This window comes from Hemibagrus wyckioides, linkage group LG03 (genome assembly GCF_019097595.1).
Source record: "Hemibagrus wyckioides isolate EC202008001 linkage group LG03, SWU_Hwy_1.0, whole genome shotgun sequence".
NCBI lineage: Eukaryota > Metazoa > Chordata > Actinopteri > Siluriformes > Bagridae > Hemibagrus > Hemibagrus wyckioides.
The window spans coordinates 18,408,466-18,429,472 of record NC_080712.1 but is presented as its reverse complement, the minus strand read 5'-3'; the positions used below and the strand labels follow the sequence as shown (position 1 = coordinate 18,429,472).

Genomic DNA, 21,007 nt, shown 5'->3' with positions numbered 1-21,007 from the left:
TGCAAGATACAACAAAATCCTAGCACTGTTTTCATGTAAATTCTTTAATTGAACTGATTTAAATTAAGATGAATATATTTAAAAAATCTTATTACGTGTCTTATCGAAGTGCATCACTAGTAAACTTATACTAAATGTCCAACAGCAACACAACATATGCTGTAGGGTTTACATTAAATGCTATAAACATTGGTCATAAACAAATTATTGGTCATAAATCAAATTGTAAATAGTCTGGTGGGTTGAAGAAGAAGCAGTAAAGGCCTGGCAGAGCATCAGAAGAGAAGAAACCCAGCATCCGGTGATGTCTATGGGTTGCAGATTTTAGACAGTCATTGGTCGCAAAGTATTTTCAAAGATTTAAATTAAATTTCATTTATGATTATTAGTTTTTCCACTTACTTTCGGTCCCTTATAATATAAACCTTAAAAAGAGCAGTCACCTAATTTTGAAGCAAATTAAAGCTGAAAGCCTGCAGTTTGAAGCCATATTCATCATTCCATTTTGACTTCAATATGTTGTGTACATAACTGACTTTAATGACTGACTGTATGTATGTGTGTGTGTGTGTGTATATATATATGGATTTTTTTGTTATTCTGTCTCTCACTGTTCAGATAAACCTACCATTAAAATTACAGACTGATCATTTCTTTGTCAGTGGGCAAACATACAAAATCAGCAGGGGATCAAATAATTTTTTCCCTCACTGTATATATATATACTTGGTGGCAAACCCTTGTTGGCAATCACAGACGTCAGACATTTCTTGTAGTTGGCCACCAGGTTTGCACACATCTCACATCTCAAGGAATTTGGGCCCACTCCTCTTTGCAGATCCTCTCCAAGTCATTAAGGTTTTGTGGCTGACCCTTCAGTTCCCTCCACAGATTTTCTATGGGATTAAGGTCTGGAGACTGGCTAGGCCACTACAGGACCTTAATGTGCTTCTTTTTGAACCACTCCTTTGTTGCCTTGGCCATGTGTTTTGGGTCATTGTCAGGCTGGAATATCCATCCACGACCCATTTTCAATGCCCTGGCTGAGGGAAGGAGGTTCTCATCCAAGATTTAACGGCATCCATCGTCCCTTTGATGCGGTGCGGTTGTCCTGTCACCTGGGGATGGTGTACTTGAGGTCATAGGCAGCATTCCTCCTCCTCCAAACACGGCGTGTTGACTTGATGCCAAAGAGCTGGATTTTGGTCTCATTTGACCACAACACTTTCACCCAGTCCTCCTCTGAATCATTCAGATGTTCACTGGCAAACTTCAGATGAGCCTGTACATGTGCTTTCTTTAGCAGGGGGAACTTGCGGACGCTACTGGATTTCAGTCTTTCATGGTGTAGTGTGTTACCAATTGTTTTCTTGGTGACTATGGTCCCATCTGCCTTGAGATCATTGACAAAATCCTCCAGTGTAATTCTGGGCTGATTCCTCGCCGTTCTCATGATCATTGAAACTCCATGAGGTGAGATCTTGCATGGAGCCCCAGACCGAGGAAGATTGACAGTCCTTTTGTGTTTCTTCCATTTGGGAATAATCGCACCAACTGTTATCACCTTTTCACCAAGCTGCTTGGCGATGGTCTTGTAGCTCATTCCAGCCTTGTGTAGGTCTACAATCTTGTCCCTGACATCCATGGACAGCTCTTTGGTCTTGACCATGATGGAGAGTTTGGAATCTGATTGATTGCTTCCTTCTGTGGATAGGAGCTCTCAGCTCCTTACCTGTATAAAAGACACCTGGGAGCCAGAAATCTTTCTGAATGATAGGGGATCAAATACTTATTTCACTCATTAAAATGCAAATCAATGTAGAACTTATCTGAAATGCGTTTTTATGGATTTTTTTGTTGTTATTCTGCCTCTCACTGTTCAGATACACCTACCATTAAAATTACAGACTGATCATTTCTTTGTCAGTGGGCAAACGTACAAAATCATCAGGGGATCAAATAATTTTTTCCCTCACTGTATATATATATATATATATATATATATATATAATAGAAATATATATATATATAATAGAAATATATGTATATAATAGAAATATATATATATATATATATATATATATATATATATATATATATATATATATATATATATATATATATATATAATAGAAATATATATATATATATATATATATATATATATATATATATATATATATATATATATATATATATATATAATAGAAATATATAGAAATATAGGCCTTGATGACATTTATTGTAGGCATGTCAAAATCTTTGAATTACTTAAGCAAATAAGTAAGGACAAATTGTTTTCACTAGCTAAAGGGAGCAACCGGATTGAGACAGGATGTGTAACTTTAGCACAGATTAGTATCATGACCAATTAGCAATAAAGTACAGTTGTCCAGGGTTTGTCCCAACTAGTCTGATCTCTCCAATGTTACAGATGGCAAACAAGATGGATGCTCATCTATCATTACCCCAAGGTTCATGATGGATCTTGATGATAATAGCAGTGACAAGCTGAACTTGATGGCAAAGGTGTGATGACAAGAATACCCGTCTTTGATAAAAATCAGTGTCAGCGTCAGACCTCAGCTACTAAATCACATTTTTCATTTGGGTGAAAGATGTCCTTTTGTGTCAGGTCATTTCAATGTGTCATTTGCATTTCAAATGCCTTTAAATACAATACATATTTCTATTTGTGATACTGCTCATTCCACATAATCTTACTGCTACCAATATATCAGATCACCTGTCACTATTTAATGTTCATTTTGGATTCATCTGTCTAATATGAATGCAATTTTGTGAAGTTAAAAGCATAAAGTTGTATGCAAATGTTTTGGTGCCTCTGGGTAAATCTGCAGCATATTTTGCTGATTTTTATGTGAAGTGACAAGAAGTAAACAAAATTTTAGATGATTGTTCTTTTTCTAGTAGCCATTCTTCAGTGACTATGTTGTATTTTTCTCAAAATATTTGTGATATTTACTGGAATCTCTGTCTAATCTTATTCATCCATCTATCTATTCAGCGTTTCCTATGCCAATCCCTAATAACAATTCTTGACCTACTTAATGAGTCCAAACAAGTTAATATGTTAACTGGAAACATGCCACAATTAGTATTTTTGTCCTATCTTTACTTCATTCTGCATCAACATTTGCAGTATAATAGCTTGCTGCAGGGGTTGTGTTCACTTCTTAAAAATCAATAAAATATGTAAGTTACCTTGGAGTGCCCAAACTTTTGCATACATCTGCAACCTTAGTATAAGCTTTGTACTAATATGATTCACTCAGTGTCAAGTGTACACCATACATGCTGCTTTCTAAAAATGGGAAAAAAGTGACTACACTGCTAAAGAAATATTATAATATATATATATTAAGAAAATGAGAAAGTTAGGTTTTGTTCTTGCTCCTTTTTGACATTCTACTGGACTACTACAACATAGGCATATGGCTGGAAAAAAGCCTGAACTGAAAAAAACATTACACACTGTGTGACACTCACATTTCTCAGACACCAGCAGACACCACCATGTTTACTGCTGCCTAGGAAACTAGGTATTCTGTCTGATATTTTTCCTCAGTGCTGGGAAGAAATGAAAAAGAAAATATTGCCTGTAAGTCCAACTAGGTCATTAATCTATTTACAGCTAGGTTATTTACAAAAAAGGTTTATGAAAATTAACATTTCTGTCCACTTAATGAAAAATATATTTGCATTTATTATTTTTCAGACAACTCTTTTTAAACATAGCTGTTAACCAGTTGAGTATAATGATGTGCCTGTACAGATCCTTCACTATGGAAGACAAATATTATTGCAATTAAGTGATGAGAAACCTTGTAGCATACAAAGAAAATGAAAAACTAGGTCTTTCTGCTTCTAACAATGCTCTATAACATGCAGTTCTGCAAAGCTATACACAGGATTTGTCAGATTTTCATGACATGGAATGATTTTGTAATTCTTCACTCTGTGTTATAGTTTAATTCTGGTCTTTAATACTATATTTTCTGACTCTTTTTCAGTCTGAAACAACATCAGCAATGAAAATTATTGCTGGACATATCAAAGGAATTGCTACTGGAGCTCTGAAGAAAACAGGAAATGGATGTACTTGCAAACATTTGTGGAGATGCCCAGGGACTAAAGGGATGCCTCGGACAATACCTCTATCTTTCACTGAGTTTCTTAATACCTTGGAGGCTCCTCGACTGTTTTGTGCTTTATGTTTGTATTTTAGGTCAGTGTAAACTCAACTGTCATGAGCTGGGAATAAACACTGTTATCTTGTAGGACTAAAGTATGAACTTCATGTCAAATTGATGTCAATCTGTGTTATAGTGGTTCTAATAATCACTAAATGGCACTCATTGTATACAAGCACTAGCCTGAAAAGACAGGGTCACTGAGTATTTTCTTACATTCACAAAGTCTATATAATTAATATAAGTATGTAATTTATCTATTATATGTACAGTCTATTCCTTGATACCTACGAACACTGCTTTGATGGACTGTTTAGGCATTTTAGAATTGAAAAAAAGCACAAAGTAAGGATGTCAGTCATTTATTGACTGCATTTTATTAGGTAATTGTCTTGTTTTGTGTTTAAATGTTGCTAGTAATGGTCAGTGGTAAAACCTATTGACTACTTATAAAGGAATTTTAGTACAGAAGTGGACCTAGACAAGATTCTCACACAGATCACATTACTTTCTCTGTAACAAAGCTATTCAGTATAAACCATATTTAATATAAAGAAAACATTCCTACAGTTCTCTGCAACGTAGAGAGCGGATTTAGAGCTACTGAGTGTATGAAGCTCTGCCTTATTTGCTGACCCAATAGGTTCATCATTAGCAAATTATTTTTCCTTTGCATTGGAGTTTAAAGGAAACTTGTTAAGTGAATAATGCTATGTCAGTATTTTGAATTAATTACAGCCCATTCACCTTTACACAGTTACACAAATGCTAAGTTATTGATGGCATCCAGCTGTGTGTATTTTAATGATGTCAAAAGGACTGCCTTTAGAGAAGAGAGTACGGTCATTTGCAATGTTTCTTCTTCAGAAAAGTTACAAGTTAATGAGTTTATTCAGGTGGCAGATAGTTTATGCAATCCACTTATTAACCACCACAATGGTTCTGTTTTAAATTGGTTTAATTATGCAAAAACATGTAAATAAATAGTATCAGGAAAAAATGTTTTAAAGCCCATAAGTGTTATTATAGGAAGCCTGTAATCTTTCAGGTGCTGTATGAATTGTCTGCTGCATTAGAAATCATTTGTGGTTGAGTTTATTCATTTGGGATGTTGTGCCATCAGATCATGGACAGGAACCTCATTTTAATAGGTATGTATATTTATACTACAGAACATCTAAATGAGTCTAACTGCAACTATTTGGATGTAATGAGTGGCATTACTGTTAAATGGAAAACCAATTTTTCACTAATCATGGTTGGGGATCGAAAGAAATTGCTTTCAGAGGATTTGTTCTCACACTGTACTACTAGACAGTACTTCATAAGCATGTTGCAGGAGGAGAGAGGATGACAGTAGTCCCACATTATCTCAGTGTTTATGCTATTCATATTGTTGTGCTGTTCATTTTGTGTAATGAAATTTCTAATTAACATGAAACTAAATGTGTATTTGGTGATGGTCTCAATGGGGTATGGATCTGAATCAGGCACTACATGTCCTGAAGAGCCAGAGTCCAGCACATTTTGGTCATTTCCTGTTGTAACACACTTACAAAACATGGTCATTAACTGCTGAGTTAAGGCAGCTAGGTTAAATCTAGTGTTGAACTCCTGAAGTGTGGTATTTGGCATTCCAGGTCGAAATTGTGCATTAATAGCTTGCAGAAAGCATACTGTACATTTATGGAAAAAGACATGTGAACATGGTACATAACCGACTCAGGTAGAAAAATATAAAAATCTACTGTATGTTGTGATACATGGTAAATGGAAATGAGAAATGTTGTAAGTTGTTTGTACCTAATGTACCTAATAATCTGTTTTGACTTTCAAATAAGAAATAATATTCAGCTTTACTTTTTCACGCATAAAATGCATCTCAAAGTAGATGCTTAACAAGGCAATTACAAAAAGACGCAAATAGAAATACAATCATTAATATAATGATAAGAATTCTGTATGGAGATAATATGTGCAACAATAGAATATAAATCATTAAGAAAAATAAACGTGAAAACTAGAATAGGAATAAACAGAAACAGAAATCATATAAACTAGAGAAAAACAAGCATGTGAGTTAAAAAATAAATGTAAGCATAAGGAGCGCCTGATATAAATTGCTCCATTTCAGGTGCATAAAAACAAAAGGCTGCTTTACCATATTTTGTTGATTTGGGAGAAATTGGGCCTGAAGGGTTATAGCTTTGTGAATGATGTAGAACATGTGGGGATAGACTGATTGTAGACTGATGATAGACTGTGTAATGTGTGATAGTGCTAATCCATTAAGTGCTTTAAAGATTTGTAGCAATATTTAAATTCTATCCTAAAAGACTGGGAGCCAGTGTAAGCCAATGTATGGACCCAGTGTCAGCATATACATGGGAAACAGAATAGGGCTGAGAATGGGTCCCTGTGGAACATCATACAGAATGCCATGCTATCACTAAGCAAAGGATTTCCTATCCAATTATTATCATGAGTACGAATAAAACCACTTTCCTAACAGTTTTTATAACTGTCTTGTAAAATAGAATGATCAACAGTAGCAAAGGCAGCAGAATGATCTAACAGTACAAATACAGATACACTCTCCTAATCAGCACTGAGTCTCGGGTCATTTACTACCATTCTCAACACTGTTTTTGTACAGTGACATGATCTGTGACATGATGGTTATTACTATCATTACAACTAATAATTTAGCTACTAGCTAAACAAGTGGCAATGACTTGCCAGTATTTTGAATAATATTGTGCAGCATCTTGATGGGATGATCACCCATCACTTATCACTTAAGCCATAGGTCTCTACATAGCAACATGCAATTGTATTTCTAGAATATTCTACGAGTGCATCAGAATGTACCCTACAGAAAATGCTACTATATCACAGTGCATCACACACTCACACAATTATTCACAATTTGGTGGAATTTGGAGTTGCCAGTCCACCTACCAGCCAGTGTTTGTAAGGTTGGAACCCCATGTGGACACAAGCACAACATGGGATACTACACTGATAGTAGGGGGGTGTGGTTAAGGCATTGGACTACTGATCGGAAGGTGGTGAGTTTGCATCCCAGGTTCACCAAGCTACCACCTTGAGCAGGGTGTCTGCCTAATGTAAATGAGTTTAGCAGTAAACCCCAGACCCTGGTGGTAAGAGGAACAAACACTATTTGCTATGGCACCATGCTGCCTAATCTTGAAACAGACACTTAATAAACAAAGCTTCTTTCAGTTTTGAAAATGTTCATTTATTTGGGTTTAGTTGATAACTTGGGTTTAGAATCCACTATATTCCTCTTATGCTTCAACCTACATGTTCCATAACAATTGCCTTGTGGTATTAAAGTTAACAACCTTCTGCATAAGAGGTTAACCCAGCACCAGATAGAACCAAGGTGAGGAAGTGTAACTGATGTACAAAAGTTAAATTTTTTGTTGTTCAGGTATTTCTTATGCCACCTGCTCTTTCATAAACTGTGACCACACTCACCTACTCCTGCAAACACTCTTGACCATTCCTACCTACACTTGCACATACTGTGACCATTCCTGCCCACTCTAATAGATATTTCTGTTTGCATCCACCTACACTATTTTAACATGTAATCAGTTGGTCCAATTCCCCAAAATACATACAAATAAGTCACAATTAAATTCTAGTTTAAGTCAGCTTTGCTTCTGATTTGGCTTGTTACATTGGGACTATACCAAGACTTGGAAAAATCTGTATGGAAAAAAGAAAAACAATTTTCTTGAATAGAAACAGTAATGGGATGCAATAAATGATTTAGCGTATGATCATTTTGCTTTGCACTGAGTTCATTAAGGTGTGCTTTAATACAATTTCAGATTGCCTAGAGATCCTTTATGGACATTAGGAATATGTGGTGATAACTTATGGGTTAGTAAACAGTGAACTGGTGTGGACAAAATGCTTCTGAAAATATTGCTTGATATTTTGTTTTTTGTGATTCCTTATAATACTAATATTTTCCACCCATACAAGTGTACAAGCATGAGCGGTGTTAAGACTACTGGGAAATGAGTTCTTTGTGAAATTGTTTATTGTATAAGACCTGAGTGCTTTTGATAGACACATACTGAAACCAGCCGGGATCAGAAAGAAGCAAAGCAAACTCAGTGCTCTAGATAATAAACCATTTATTTGGAGGGTTAGAATATGTCGGATTTCTTGCTTTTACTGGAGGTGTTTTAGGACCTCTCATAATAATAATAACAATAATAATAAAAATAATAATAATAATAATAATAATAATAATAATATTGTGGCTTCATTTACTGCTCATTGTCTTGTATTGTATTGGTGGTTAACATTAATTAGAAAAGTTGAAGAATATGTTCATTTCAGGTTTGTGCTTGCTGGAGCCTTCAAGTCAATGTCTATACCCAATTGTCTCTCACATCTAGAAAATAAGATTATTATTATTAATAATAATAATAACCAATGTATATCATCAGAGGCATGAATGTCCACAGGAGAAGAAGGCATGTCCAACTGGGATGGCTATGGATCACAGAAAAGGTCAGGGTACCAGCAGAAGCTGTATATTTTATTCATTGTTATCACACAACAGCATCTAAATAGACTAGTTGCACATAGTAGACATCTGTCTGTTGGGAGAATTCTCTGCTACATCAGGAGCAATGCTGTCATAGCAGGGTTTTAAACCTGTCATAGTTCAATCCCATTCCACCTGCCTTGAATTCCTGTGAGCACAACGTGAAGCAGTGTTCTATTGATATCTGTCTTAATTCTCCTGGTTTCTGTTTCCTGCTTTGGACTGTTTGATGTCCTCTTTCATACACAGAAGCCACAGTCTGTTTGATTGTTCATTAGATTTAGGATTTGACTAAACATAATTTAAAAAAGAAAAATCAGGATTCTTGAAAATAGTAATCACTCCAGGCATGAGTAAAATCCTCCTAACCTGCTGACTCGAATGGAAGTGGACTAATTTTGACTAATCTTGCTTCCACCTCCTACAAGTTATTTAACCCCACCGATCTGACAATCCTGGAAGTGTGGGCGAATAGAAAACAAGAGTGCAAGTTTAGGGTCACATCTTTCTGGAAGACTCAACATAGAGGAACTGTCTATTATTACAGTTTCATGGCACCCTGTTTTAAACAACAGCAGCATTCAGGACTAGAAAAACAGCAGTAAACAAAAAGCTGACTGGATTCCAGTTACGCATTGCTACAAGATTATCTGGCAATTTGTTACAGGATGCTAACAAGCATCTAATGATCTGGCTAAATGATTTCCTGCTAATAAGAAATTTGCAATGTGAAAATCCGGTGTGACTTCTGCTTAATTTTATAACTATTGATTGGCTACAATTCACCATTTAGTGGAAGAGCACTTAACAGCCCACTCACTGAGACAAATCAACAGCTTGCATTGAATTATCTAGCCTGTCAATTTCACAACATAGTGCCTCTGATCAGTGCAGTATTACAGACTCTAACATATTGGCATGGATAACAGTCTTATGAGTGTTGTAGCTGCATCAGCATCAAACTATAACTAATAATTCCTTTTCCTTATCCAGTTCCACGTTGCTATTATTTACTTTGAAGTTCCTAAGATGTCTCTGCTGTATGAAATTGCATTATATTCTTTAGATGTTATATTCTTTAGATGTTATTCACACATTTTCTCTACTCCACCAGCATTAGCTACTATTATGGCACACAGTTCAGAAGTTCAGACAATTCATTGTCTAGCCTGTATAATGCAGCACGAATCCCAGCTATAAGACTCACCTCTCCACTGGAAATGCTTGTGCTAACTAAATACTGCTGTGACTGCTGTAACCTTTTCTTCATTCATGCCTGCTTTAAAATCTTGTTCATGCTATGTCAGTGACAGCAGTGTTTAGAAGTTCATGGCCAAAAGTAAGTGGACACCTAACCAACAGACCCATATGTGGTTCTTCCCTGAACTGATGCAAAAAAGATGGAAGCACACAATTGTTCAGGATATCTTTGTATTCTGTAGTGTTACAATTTCCCTTCTCTGGAACTAAGAGCACCAAACCTCTTCCAGTGTGTTGTGATCAGAACAGACCCCCTCAACCCCACTGAACACCTTTGGGATGAGCTGGTATACTGACTGTGCCCCAGGCCTGCTCGTTCAACATCAGTGCCTGACCTCACTAAAGCTCTGACGGCTGTATAGACATAAATCCTCACAGCAACATTGCAAAAAATTTGGTGCTAAGCCTCCCCAGTAGAGAGAAGGCTATTATAAAAGCAATGGGGAACTAAATCAGTAATGTTCAAAAAGCACATGAGCGTTAAATTCAGATTTCCACAAACCTTTACCCATAAAGCCAGAAAATCAATTATTTAAATCAATGACTTAAACCCTAATCAGTAGAAGTTTAGAAACACTAATCGTTCAGTACTAATTCCTTAAGTACTAATGCCACTGAGGCTATGGTTTCATTCCATTTTAAAATGCAAAACACAAACAAAAAAAAACCAAAAATCAATATAAAATACTCAGAGCTGAGGCTGAGCAACGTATTTTTCCATTGGAAACTGTGAAGGTTGCCATATTGATTTTGGAGACTGTCAAATCCGAAGATAATTATTTTTGTTCTTCTTTCCACAGAGGCTTCTAGCAAAATAGTCTACATCTCAGCACAGTTAACTTCATATGAGATTTTAGGAACAATACATTTTCCTTAGAATTGCATACTCCACATACCTGAAGTAATTGAAGTCAGAGAAAATCCAATCAAACTTTTTGGTCAAAGTCAGGGGTCTTTTTGAAACAAACACTGAAATGTCATTAGGGAGAAAACAGTTACTGGCAAAAAGTTATAATTTTAATGAAGATCTTTGCCTACTGTATGGTTTCTGTACTCCTGTGATATATCAATATGTATCTCTTGCACTGAACTGACAAATGTTAACACCTCTACTCTTTAACTTTACTCAACACCACAAAATTCCATGTCTATAGTTTTTCTAAAGTTTTCCCTTTAAATCATGCTTCAAGACCAACACCCAAAACTGTAGAACATCAAAACCTTTATAATTTTGGCAAAAAAGATTAATATAACTGCAATCCAATTAACTGTGTAGAACCTCAGAAAAGAATCTGCTAAGGAATCATTCAGTTGTTTCATTGTACACATACTCTAAGTATGTTTGGTGGGGATTGGTTTTAATATTTCAGACTTTTATCATAAATGTCAGTTTCTAAAGTCATTGTAAAAAGGTTTACAGCACACACTAAAGTGGTGCATTTTATAGCTTAGACAGAAGACTTATTTTTCCACCGTTCTTTTTTTTCTACTTAAGGTTTTAGACTTATTGTCACATCACAGTTTACACAGGGATAAAGAATATGAGGTTAATTATATCACAGCCCCAACAAAGTAATCAGTTGTACTAAAACAGCATTAGGTCATAAAAGCAAGGAATAAATGACAAGACATTGAACCGATCAGTGTTTGAATTGTGGGACACAAATGCTCAGTGTAAAGAAATACTAGACACTAATACTGTCACTAATACTGTCAAATGATAACGCTGTTGTGGAACAGCTAGTGTGGTGATAGTAAGCAGAAAAGAGGAAGTTTCAAGCTCCTCATGATCTTACATTTTACTCTGAAAAGCCTTTAATATCATTTGCATTATTTGCTGCTTCAGACTTGCTGAATTTGAAACTGTAATATAGCGCTCAGTTACATCAAATGTTTACAAAGAGCTGTTGTCCAACTGGGACAGATTAATCTACAACTGTCAGACCATACAAATATTATGGCAAATCAGTCCCAGAACAGCTAGCACTGATTGTTTTAAAAGCAATTTAATGTCAGTCTCCAGTCTCCAGAAATCATTCACATGTGTAGTGCTGGATTGTGCAATTCAAACAGACAGGCGGGTAATATTGGATTTGGGATGATCGTAAACACTGTAGAAATAAAACTGATAGCTTTATCTGAAAATAATGGATGATGTTTGTGCAGCTTGCTGTGGTTTTGTGAAAAACATAGTGTGTGTTTATGCATACTGCAGCATAAGTTTCTGAAAAGATGTGATCACTTTACAGATTGGTGAAGGAGGCATTCTTTTTTCCAAAACATCTTTTTAACTTTACATGCTTAATCTAGGCCATAGATGTTCTGAACACAGGGTATGGAACACATTGTTTCAGAATTAAAAACCAACCACTGAGATTCTCTATTTAGAGCTTATTGCTCCATTACTGCTGTAGTTCATCAAAAACACAGAAAGATGTCAAACAGCATGTAACTGAATTTCCATACTGGAATTCTCAGTTTCTTTTTAAATAGTTACTTTAAGTTCTTTATAAATTTTCACATTTTTAACATTAATGTAGATATTGTAGGTGAGGAGAAATTATTATCTATGATTAAGAATAAAAAAGGACACAGTAAGCTCTGAATGAGATATTAGATGAGTCTTGATGGCGAATATAAGAAAAATAATCATTTGTTTTTTGTCTTGGAAATGAATGCAAGGACTGATACGAATAAATAGCAAAAGGGATTTATGATGAAGTGGACAGATGCACTTTTATTGGTTACATTAAAGCCAATGAAGCAAACAAGCAGGCACTAACTAGACAAGACTTAATTAATAAATATGAAGCATGTTATACTGTATGACTGAAAGCATATGGACACCTGACCATCCCATGCATATATTCCCATTTCAAAATCATGGGCAGTAACACAGAGTTGGTCCCTCCTTTGTTGTTAACAGCCTTCACGCTTCTGATAATGCTTTCCACTAGATTTTGGAGCATCACTGTGGAGCATCACAAAATTGTTCAGCAGGGTTGAGGTCGGGGTTTGGCCCACTCAAATTCTTCCCTATCAACCTTTGCAAACCATTTCTTTATTGACCTGCCTTAGGGGCGTACTTGCTTTGCTGGAACAGGTTTAGTCCCTAGTAAAAAATTCCATTGTAATATCCAACTTTACAGATGTGATGACACTATCACATCTGTAAATGCATGGTTTATCAACTTCATTTATGGCTTGTGTATGTACACAGGTTTATCCTAACACTTGGAATAACGGTGGTAGCTCAAGTGGTTAAGGCCCTGGGTCATGTCCGGAAGATCGGGGTTCAAGCTCCAGCACTGCCAAGTTAGGCCCTTGAGCAAGGCCCCAACCTCCTCCTGCTCTAGGGGGGCTACATCATGGCTGACCCTGCGCTCTGTCCCCAACCCCCACGGATGGGATATGTGAATAAAGAATTTCACTGTGCAGTAATGTATATGTGACAAATAAAGGCTACTTAACTTATAACATTCTTTCTTACTTATATAATGATTTTACACGAAGACAAGGTCAAAAAGGAAGGACTTGAGTGAGTGGCTTGCACAAAACCTTGACCTCAACCCCACTGAACACCTTTGGGATGACTACATCCCAGGCCTCCTCACCCAGTACCAGTGTCTGACTTCACTAATGCTCATGTGGCTGAATAAGCATAAACCCAGTGCCATGATCAAACATCCAGTGGAAATGGGATATTCACAAAGTAAAAATGAGTGTTATGGTCAGATATCCACAAGCTTTTGGCCATATATTGTCCCTGTATCAGTATTTGTATAAATTTGTATCAGATTGCCACAATATCTATTACATATTACCAATTACAAAAATCCCATCTACTCACTTTACACTTTATAGATAGATAGAATAACGTGTGTAGTTAGTATGAAACCCAACATATTTTATTGAATTAGCATGTTACAACGTTAACATTATGGAATCTGTTTCACTTTATACTGTCTTGTCATGCATGCATATTTAGAAAAGATGTACAACTACTATATGTGCTACTATATCTGTCTGTAACAGGCTACATCATAATCATTTATGGCCTTACTTCATATACAAAAACAAATTACAGTAGCAGTTCTCAAACATCTCATTACCTCTTATAATTGATCCTGTACAATGCATAATGAAAAGTTTCTTATTTACAGTTAAGTGTATGTTAATAATAAGATAATTTAGGATGTATTTCTTACAATCCAGTTGAGTTTGTAGTAATTATGATGCATAATTATTACGTTTAATGAAGAGAGATGATTACATTTAATTTAGAATCAGTCATTAGTACCGTATTTGGCTGTGTCATTATAGGAAATACAAGCGTAAATGAATTACTGAAGGACTTCATCATGAAACATGCACTGAATAAAATATGAGCTAAGCTAAAAGAAACAAAGGCATATAAAAGAGTTTCAGAAATTCTATACTGATGGTATTACAGATCCCTGAAAAAGAATAATTTAATTAATTTGAGTCACTCACAATTTTTATAACAGTTTGACAATACCAGTATTACATTCAAATATTCTACTTCATACTCATTAACTATAATACAAGGAAAATGACCTACTGAGAATGCTTAAAGGACTTCAATTTGTGTTTAATTGAACCAAGTATAGTTAGCCACTCCATATAAAACAGTAGCAGGCCAGTAATGAATTCCCTGATTTCCAGGAAAGTCCCAGAAGCTTTTAATTTTCTTATGTGAGCTGTGCTGTATATAGCGCTTTACTTCACCCCTACCCTGTAGGAAGCAGTTAGCAAGAACATGGAAAAAAAACATGGAAAAAAAGCCACACAATTTCATAACTGAGAAGCATATTTATGTCTGCAGTACCACTGTGGTAATGTTTTTATTATATGAAAAGGCATTTTATAAACCTACTTTATTTTTAATCATCTACATTTGTCTTCTCTGCACATTACAAGAAAGTGCTTAGGCCTGTGTTTGTACATAAGGTCATCAAATGTTAGTCCCTACAAGACCTGAATTGCTAAAGCAGCAATATCAATCAGCTTTGGACTATGTGTGGGTGGAATAGGGGTCAAAATAAGTGAGGGGAATATTTAACTAATGTTTATTCTGTAAATACATTTAACCTGAGGTTCCCTGAAAAGCAGCATTAAAATAATCACAGAAGCAGCATGGTATGTTTTAATGCACAGAAAATGTACGAGAAAGAAAGAGAGAGAGAGAGAGAGAGAGAGAGAATCTGTCTATTCTGGTATTTTTAACATCACCTGTTAAATTTTAATGTGTTTACCATCACAACTGAATAATAAGAAGAATATTTCCATGGGAGATTTTTCCCCCCTGGCATTGATGATGTTACACGAAATGTATGAAATGTAAATAAAAATACCTGCCTGCTGTAAAAGCACAGTAGGTGTCATCTCACAGCTCCAGGGTCTCTTTGCTGTTCTCCCCATGGGTTCTGTTTCTTCTGACCTTCTAAAAAATACAGGTGAGACTGACTACACTAAACTGGTTATGAATAAGATGTGAATACAGTATGCGTTTGTATGCCAAGTCTTCCTGAAAAAGGCTCAGAATCCACCATGAGTCAAATATCAATACAAATATCACAAAGTCATCAAGTATTTATTCTCCAGGTTATTAGAAGGATCACTGGCATAAACAAGTATTAGACAAAGTGCTTCAGCCAGCAGTGAAAGTGAAAGACTGCTATTAAGAGCTTATTTACAGCATGTCTTACAATTTTTATATAAAAAAGCATTTTTTATATTACACTTTCTGTAATCAAAGCCTACAATCATAGTTTTCCTTCTTTTTTGTTACACGCAGGAAATGCTTAACTGTCTCCACAGCACAGATAGAATTTTGTCATGCTTCATGGGTTACTTTCAGCTGTCGCTTCATCACCCCCTCCCATGAGAGAGAGGAGCACTGACTACAGGGAAAACTGGGGCAGGTAGTTTCATTACATTAAATCCAGAGACAAAATCCCTGCTAGGAAAACTGAAGAATATGGCCTATATTTAACTGCCAGCCCCTGAATGTATAACATTAGAAATTCTGGATTCTGCTCCATGTTTAATGTTTATTTTAATATACCTGCCTGCAGCACATGACATTTTACTGAACATGTATAATAACAAGAAGAAGTGGAGATTTAATATAATATGAAATGTGATAATATAATGAATTCACAATATAGTGAAATCCCAAACCAGTATCCAAAAACAAGATGCCAAATCCTCCTGGATGCATCATTCAAGCACAAAAGGGCATATCACTGATCAGCCATAACATTTAAACCACTGACATGTGAAGTGAATAACAATGATTATCTCATTACAGTTGCTCCTGTCAAAAGGTGGGATATATTAGGCAGCAAGTGAACAGTCAGTGTTGGGAAACCTTGGGTCCTGGCATTCATATTTAATGTGTGTTACTTACTCACCTACCTAAACTTTAATTCAGACCAAGTACACCCCTTCATGACAACTCTGTTCCCTAATATCAGTGGCCTCTTTCAGCACCCTGCTGCACTGAAAAAGTTGAATACAAAGAGTTTAACACCTCCTAATTTCCCAGATTTCAATCTGACCGAGCTTCAGCTGGATGTGCTGAACAAAAAATTCCGATCCATGGAGGCCTCACCTCACAACTTACAAAATTACAAGTCTTTTGGAAGGACCCACACAATATAAGGTGATTATAATGTTATGGCTGATCGGCGTGTACATATATCAGTGTTAGCTGCAAAAATTACACTGACTTAATATTTTAGTTAAGGGATATATGAATAATAAGAGTTATAATCACCCTCTTTCATGATAGAGCTCAATGACCAGTATAACGTAATGAAGCATGTAATTAAGAAGAACTGGCTTTAGCCTTATCTGATATATGTAAAGAATAGATTAGAGACATCCAACCTGCTTAATAACCCAGCTCTATAGCTTTTCCACAGCTGTGCAAGATAATATATGGCACCACTGTGCTTAGCGTAGCTGTTTTTGAGCTAAGATGATTCTAATTAATCAACCCTCCTCCTATTTAAATTAGACTTCACTCAGCCCTCTTGCCACTGCATTTTATATACAGACTCACAGCAGCAGCATTTGAATAGGTCACTGCAGCTGTCTAACAAGGACTGATCCTGTGACTGATGTATGTATAAGTGTGTGTGTGTGTGTGTGTGTGTGTGTGTAATATATGGATTGATATGTATGCGGGGGGCTGGTAAATAGGCCCCGCTTACACATCAGAGATTAAAAAACAGCAATATATAAATTAGATTATTTGCTGTTAAATGTCTTAAGACAGACTATTTTGGACTTTTGTGGAATAGGTTGTGAGAAAAAAAATACAGATTGCTATGAAGAAGTGAGGCTGAGGCAGATTTATGCAGCCTGTCAGTGACAGTCATGTCAGGTAATTATACAGAATCAGACAGCCCATAGATTTGATCTTCAGGTTTTTTTTTCAGCACATGACACTGACACATCAGTACCATCAGCAGTGACTGATAAGGCGCATGCAAAATACTGAAAAGGCGCATTCACAGGATTATCTACTTATTATCTTTTTTTTCCCCAAATGTGTTTTAAAAAAACTGAAAGTAAATTGACTTACTACACATTCAAACAAATTGCACAAAAGGACAGATGTAGTAGTTTAGTGTTTTTCTTTCTGCCATATTTGGTATTCGGTGGATGCAAGAAATAAAGGCAGTAGAGCATTACAGTCTTTAAAAACTTAAATCCTGATTATAGCTGCATTTAAGTGTGTGTGTGTGTGTGTGTGTGTGCAATAGTTTCCACTACATCAGTCTTATTAAGTCATTGATGAGACCTCAGGATATAATGCATTGCATTCCCAATTGTCAAGCTATTTTAGATAGCTTTTAGCCCTTTCATCTAATAGCAGTACCAGCCATCAGCGGCTATTTATATTATTCCTGAGATTTGTATATGACTAATTTATCAAACCTAAATATTGTCTGTCATTGCCCTCCCCACCCCATCCCCTACCCCAGCTATAAAATATAAAATAGTAATTGCTAGTTACTTTTGCTGTACACTTATACAGCATCACGCATTTTCACACAAACTGCTTATTTTTAATGTTAAAATCCTGCTCGGATGTATGCCATATTCATGCTTGAACACAGTTTAATTATATGGGCACTGTGCCATATAGTCATATTTTCATAAGAACAGTCCTGTATATTTTTAATTTCACTTCCACAAGCACTAAATCTTGGGAAAAGTTGCCACATTTCTGGCACAGCTACCCTGAAAGGTGACGACAGCTGCTTAGTAGCAGAGCGCAAAAAAAAAAAAAAACAGAGAGGTTTAAGAAATTAATGGGCAAAATTCTGTCCACTTTCCACAATCTAAGCAATGCTACCGTAAGCTTTTCTCTCTCCACCAAGACTGTCCTTCAACAAACAACCTTGCAAGATTTATGTGTGCCCAGAGAAATCAGCATTTCTACTTCATTTTCCATTTCGTTCCTTTTTTTCACAGCTATAATCTACATCATAAAGCTATTCGATCACATGTTTAATTTTCAAATGCTGACAAAGGCTTCTTCTCCAGACACAGGCTGATTTTATTGAGAAGATTGACCTCAGGGTCTTACAGTAGCTCTTAACAAAAACAGCCGCACAGTCTATAGACATTTGTAGTCTTGCCCTGTTCCTTTGGCTTGTGCTATCATAATGAGGAGAGGAAAGGTTGAAAGGCAAAGTGTGTATGAAGGTCAAGGTGCAAGAAAACAACCAAGTCTCCAAAGGGAAAAATGAGTCATATAGCAGGAATAAATAGGCATAAACAATGTGACTAAGTCTCTGGGAGATGAGCAGTTACTGTAGGATTCGAGTGCATGCCTTCATTTTCATGTAGAAGTCATTGTGAGTAATGCAACCTAGGTCAATAGCTCCATTGTTTCCAACACCTATTATATTGGCCTGGGAACAACAATATAAATGGTTAACCATATACCAGTAAAGCATTCATGTGTCAAAATAAACATAATATTTCAAAATGTTTATCTGTTTTGAAATGTATTATGTTTCTATAGACAAAACTAAAAACTTTGGTTCTTTCGTCCTTTTGGTAAACAATGATGTGCAAAACAAACCCACCAGACACAAGAGAGCAAGTCACTAATGTTTTGCATTGATACAGACTATATTTCTGGCATCAAATCTGACTCAATTTACTAAACAGGCACAAGAAGTAAATGAGAGAAGAGAGAGAAGTCATTAGTGTTTTAGTTCACTGCATTTGCATTTACATGACTTTCTTTCACAAAGTGCATAATACTTAGAGAGATTATTTTAATGAGCCGCTCTTTCAGTTCATCAAGGCTGATATTAATTACTGACTTTGTTCCTGCACATGTTATTTATTGCCAATGAAAAGCTGGAGATATATTAGGCAATGCATGTCACCAGACCTCAGCTGATGGGTCTAGAGTACAGAATGTTTTTATTTATCATCATTTGCACTCAAACAAACAAAAAAATATATATATGCAAATGTCTGGATGTACTTCTGATATGTGACTAGGTCTAGTACTAGGTCTCACACGAGTTTCAGGCAATTACGAATGGTGTGTGTGTGTGTGTGTGCGGTGTGCATGTGTGTGTGTAGAACAACTTCAAACCAGCCCAGGTGACTTAGTTACTCCTTTCAGTTAATGAGTTAATTATATTAACACATTTGTCACTTCTGTGACAAATTCTGCACTACATAAAAGTACCAAATCACCTGGATCCAAGTAATGAAATGAAATATACAGCATTTTCCATAGGTTTCATGGTTACCCCACAAGCAAAACAGAAACCACTACTATTCAAAAACCCTACCAGTGCTCACTCATACACTATGAATAATGGCTGTATGGTGGTCAGAAAACTGGCCTTGACATGGGAGTGCCCACTTGATAGAACACCAGTCCATCACAGAGCTCCTACAAGTGCTATCCTGGCAAATTTAATATGATTGGGGCAGGTAATACAAAGTGGGCCCATTATGTGCACCAGTATTAATATAAGGCAGAGCACTCTTGCTAACAGTAAAACAGCATCTTGTATTTAATATGATCTAATAAAAATGAGATAATAGAGCAAACAAAATAACCTCACAATCATATGTTGAAAGCAGGATTTTCAATAACCATGGTTATTTAAATGCTTGTGAGATAGATCTGTTTAATTAAAAGTCCAGCTGTTGAATGGGGACATGTGTCAATCAACCTAGCATATGAATTGCCTCAGGATAATGGGAGTACATGTTTACCATTGCAGTGGTGACAGATGTCATTACTGATGTGACATTAACACCAAATATTTAATTTAATTCTTATATTCTATGGCTACTTTTCTCCTCACAGCCTGTTTACATCCTGTCTGAAAGCAACAGGTCAGTTCACAAGGCACACATATGAACTCATCATTTAGACTGGAAATAGAAATGTACAAGCAGGTAGCTTTAAAGGTGTTTAAATGTGATATACACATTGATGAACACATTAGCAGTGACCTTTTCAGAACCTGTGAATATATTAATACTCAAGTGTGACATTTACAAAGCATTTGTAGCCTATAACAATAACTGCAATCTCCTTCCCTGCATGCACAAGTAATGCATCCAAATGAATGAGTATGAATAAAGCTGAAGGTTCGGGAATGAATCTCATAAAGCAAAGCAGCACCCAATGTGGGCTCACATATGAAATTCTAATATGGATTAACAGAGGGATGAGAAGATTAATGCTGCAGAAAAAGCCAAAGAAAACGCTCCCTCAACTTCAAATCCTACGGCTTATCATCTTGGGGTAGCCTTTCCAGCTCTGAGTTCCAATCCAGTTCATGGAGTGATGTCAAATCAACATAGCTACATACTGCAATGCAAACAAAGTAGCACTTCTTTACTTTAAATAGGTTAC

General features: G+C 36.0%; 1 protein-coding gene across 3 annotated transcripts in view; it reads left to right on the top strand.

Annotated features, from left to right (window-relative positions):
- zgc:171482 (zinc finger protein) overlaps window positions 1-5,664 on the top strand; it is a 68,525-nt gene extending 62,861 nt beyond the window's left edge. For all 3 annotated transcript variants that reach the window (XM_058378277.1, XM_058378292.1, XM_058378286.1), the window contains one exon: window positions 4,035-5,664. In XM_058378277.1, the coding sequence (XP_058234260.1) occupies window positions 4,035-4,056 (22 nt within the window). In that variant the 3' untranslated portion in view covers window positions 4,057-5,664. The remainder of the gene's footprint in view (window positions 1-4,034) is intronic.
- The last annotated feature ends 15,343 nt before the right edge of the window (window positions 5,665-21,007 follow it).